A 1,130-nucleotide genomic window follows, 5' to 3' on the forward strand; every position below is an offset into this window, starting at 1 on the left:
GGTCGTGGTGTGAGGCCAGTTGGAGAGCTTGTAGGCAAGAAGTACGAAGTGATTCCTGAAATGATTCCACAGCTTGTAGTACCTGACTTAGAAGGATTTGAGGTAAGGTTCTTGCACTGTGGTGGAAGCTACCATATTGAGAATCACATTTTTTGGTGATTCTATGTTTGCTATCTATTTTCTTTTCTTGCTTTATATGGTTATTTTCTTTACATATTTTCTTTATTTTCATGCTGTTTGTTCGATCCCTCATTCTTTCACGTGTATTGTCTTCATGGGATATTTCCAGGTATTTCTTATCTACTGGCCAAAATTTAGGTCCTAACAGTGGAAGGAAATAAAGATAACTAAAAAAAAAGAAGATATAAAAGAAAAAGCATGGAAAAATACCAGAAAAGATATGAATATTTAATGGATCAGTCAAAGGCTTCAGAAGATTAATAAAGAATAGCATAGTTTTCTCACAATGGCTAATTGTTTTAGTGATTTTTTTTGGAGAACATGTAAATTCTTTTGCAATACTCTTGTTGGACTACTCGGCCTGATTATTTTTCTAGGTTTTCATCTCTCATTTTTCAGATCAGTGGTGAAGCTTTTGCACTTTTGTTAGTATTTAATGTAAGAGTTCCAAAACTATGCCCATGTTGAAGATTATTGTTACTTGTTATTCGCCTTTAATTTGATAAGCTTGTGTATTGATTTTTTCTCATGTGCTCATTGATTTCTTTGATACTATATACACATACAAAACTAATTTTTTTTCTGAACATTGCAGCTGAAACCTTACGTATCCTATCGTGTGCCAGATGTCATCCAAGGGGAATTCCGTCCCCAAGACCTTTTCCACGCAGTGTATAGCCGGAAGATCGCAGAGGACTTTAAAGCTGGCAAGCTAGACGAGGAAGGCAGACCCCAAGAGCCATCGGAGGAGGAACAGCTGACTCCGGAAGTTGCGAAGACAAAGGCACTGATGATCGGATCAGACAGGTTCTGAGCAGTCGACGTGAGGGAGCTTGGTCATTGCAAGAAGTGGCTTTGGCTTGGTGACTTCATTTGTATATAAAGATGATTGTATTGTGTAAGAAAGTTTGTTAAATTATTAGAGAAATGTGACAGTCTGGCATCATCCC

General features: G+C 37.4%; 1 protein-coding gene across 1 annotated transcript in view; it reads left to right on the plus strand.

Annotated features, from left to right (window-relative positions):
- Positions 1-1,130, plus strand: part of LOC119593003 (39S ribosomal protein L41, mitochondrial-like) — a 3,336-nt gene extending 2,206 nt beyond the window's left edge. The window contains exons 2-3 of the mRNA XM_037941893.1: positions 2-102; positions 776-1,130. Of these exons, the coding sequence (XP_037797821.1) occupies positions 2-102; positions 776-994 (320 nt within the window). The 3' untranslated portion in view covers positions 995-1,130. The remainder of the gene's footprint in view (position 1; positions 103-775) is intronic.

This window comes from Penaeus monodon, chromosome 31 (genome assembly GCF_015228065.2).
Source record: "Penaeus monodon isolate SGIC_2016 chromosome 31, NSTDA_Pmon_1, whole genome shotgun sequence".
NCBI lineage: Eukaryota > Metazoa > Arthropoda > Malacostraca > Decapoda > Penaeidae > Penaeus > Penaeus monodon.